The sequence below is a fragment of the Perkinsus marinus genome, assembly GCF_000006405.1.
Source record: "Perkinsus marinus ATCC 50983 genomic scaffold scf_1104296932456, whole genome shotgun sequence".
Classification (NCBI taxonomy): domain Eukaryota; phylum Perkinsozoa; order Perkinsida; family Perkinsidae; genus Perkinsus; species Perkinsus marinus.
Window position 1 is genome coordinate 1 of NW_003215430.1, and position 1,770 is coordinate 1,770.

Genomic DNA, 1,770 nt, shown 5'->3' on the forward strand with positions numbered 1-1,770 from the left:
CGGAGTCTTTAGATTGCGCGCATACTCTGAGAAAACGATATGGTCATACTTTCATCTTAGGTCCGTCCCGAAGGAGGATCGTGAGCTTTCGGTAGGTTTTTGGTATTAGTATTTCATGTCTTACATATAGTGTATTTAGTTTGCTCTCCGATACCCTAGTAGCGACCTGAGAGCTGCTGATATCTTCCCGACAACGGCAGGCGTGAGAGCTCATTATCAAGCAATCGTTAGTGACTGTATACGTACAGAAAGCAGTAGGGAGCGATGGAACAAGTTCAGCGAGGAGGTGGGTGGAAACTATACTAGGTTCACTAGCAGTGTGGTGCTGAATTTGTGATATGAAAAACACTAGTAAAAAACATATTTTACTGCATAGCTCGGATATCGGGGTTTTCACATAGTATTACGGTACTAAACGGGTGAACCTACGGTGTTGGAGGAATATATGTTCACATTCTTCGGCTGATCTCAGGAGTTTACTCACTAATAATAGGAGTTAGGATGAAAGTATTCAGAAACCAACAAGAATTTCCCAAAGTTTTTTTTGAAAAGTTCCCTGTCGTCGCCGACACGAGTAGTCGACTATGAACATGTTCCCCCCCCACACTGTGCGGAATCAGGTTGCCGATCGCTACCCGAGTTCCCTCGAAGGCGTTCATCATTCGGCAGAATTGGGAGTGTTAGGCGTAGACCTGTTCTATGCGGATGCGCAGTTGGCCAAACGCCACCTGGACGAGCTCGGTCAACGTTTGCAGGAACTGCTCGGAGCTGAGTACGATATGGTCCCGTGTGTCGTGGAGAATTATATCGTACACCAATACGAATTCTACTCGTTCAGTTCGGAGTGGTATTGAATAAATATCACTTAGAACCGGACGAGTAAAAATTCGCATATATGAGTATAAACGTCCGAATTCTTCATCAATACTATTGGTGGCATTTGGAAAATGTTCTATATTCGTTTTTGTGATTATTGACTTTTCTCTCGTTCATGGAAATTTAGTGATTGGACCGAACTTCTCGTTGGTGGTCAGATTTACGTCGTGCAAGCTGCCACCCAAAGCTAGAGTGGCGGAGGACTGCCGTCTATTCCACGGCAACGATGTTTCCACTATGGTAGATGTCGTTACCGCCTCGCTGCAGTTCGAGACACTGGAAGGCCTGTTCTCGGGTATGAGATCAATGATGAACAGCGATCAGGTGACACGGCTGTTGGTCAGCTGTAGAATCGGCTCGCTTCAGTTTAACCGTCATGACATGCGTATTTGTTGCGTGAGGAACCTCATCAACGACTATCTTTTGTCCGCCCAAGTGAGCTCCTCTCGGGGGGAACTCTGCCGGTATGGTTTCGGCAGAATTCCCCTTCGCCCCCACGGCCCCCTTGTCTGGAAGTTTATATTGGCGTATGCCAGTTTATATGCCGGTTGGATGTGTGCTTACCCGAATTCTGGGAAATGCGGAATCACGATGTTGTCGTGGTATGGTATGCACTCTACTTGATCGGCCCCAACAGGTGTTCATGATAGGCTTATAAGGAGCTGTTGGAAAAAGAGAGGTCGTTGCTTATTGCCTCTATCCACAATGAGACCTCAGTGGCACTGGGCATCATCATGGTAGGTTGCTCACCGTGCTGATATAACAATGTTCATCATCTTAGCGCACTCCGGGAATCGTGGTTGACGAGATCATACAGCTGCCGGGTGGAAGGACTGCGGCCCACTTTGCCAGCTGGCATGGCAATATGGGGCTGTGTCAGTAAGCGATGAAATT

At 47.2% G+C, this 1,770-nt stretch overlaps 1 protein-coding gene across 1 annotated transcript in view; it reads left to right on the forward strand.

The window, feature by feature from the left end:
• Positions 1–1,113: 1,113 nt before the first annotated feature.
• Positions 1,114–1,770, forward strand: part of Pmar_PMAR001621 (single-stranded G-strand telomeric DNA-binding protein, putative) — a gene marked incomplete at both ends in the record, with an annotated part of 1,528 nt that continues 871 nt past the window's right edge. The window contains 3 exons of the mRNA XM_002785446.1: positions 1,114–1,200; positions 1,243–1,311; positions 1,527–1,613. Of these exons, the coding sequence (XP_002785492.1) occupies positions 1,114–1,200; positions 1,243–1,311; positions 1,527–1,613 (243 nt within the window). The remainder of the gene's footprint in view (positions 1,201–1,242; positions 1,312–1,526; positions 1,614–1,770) is intronic.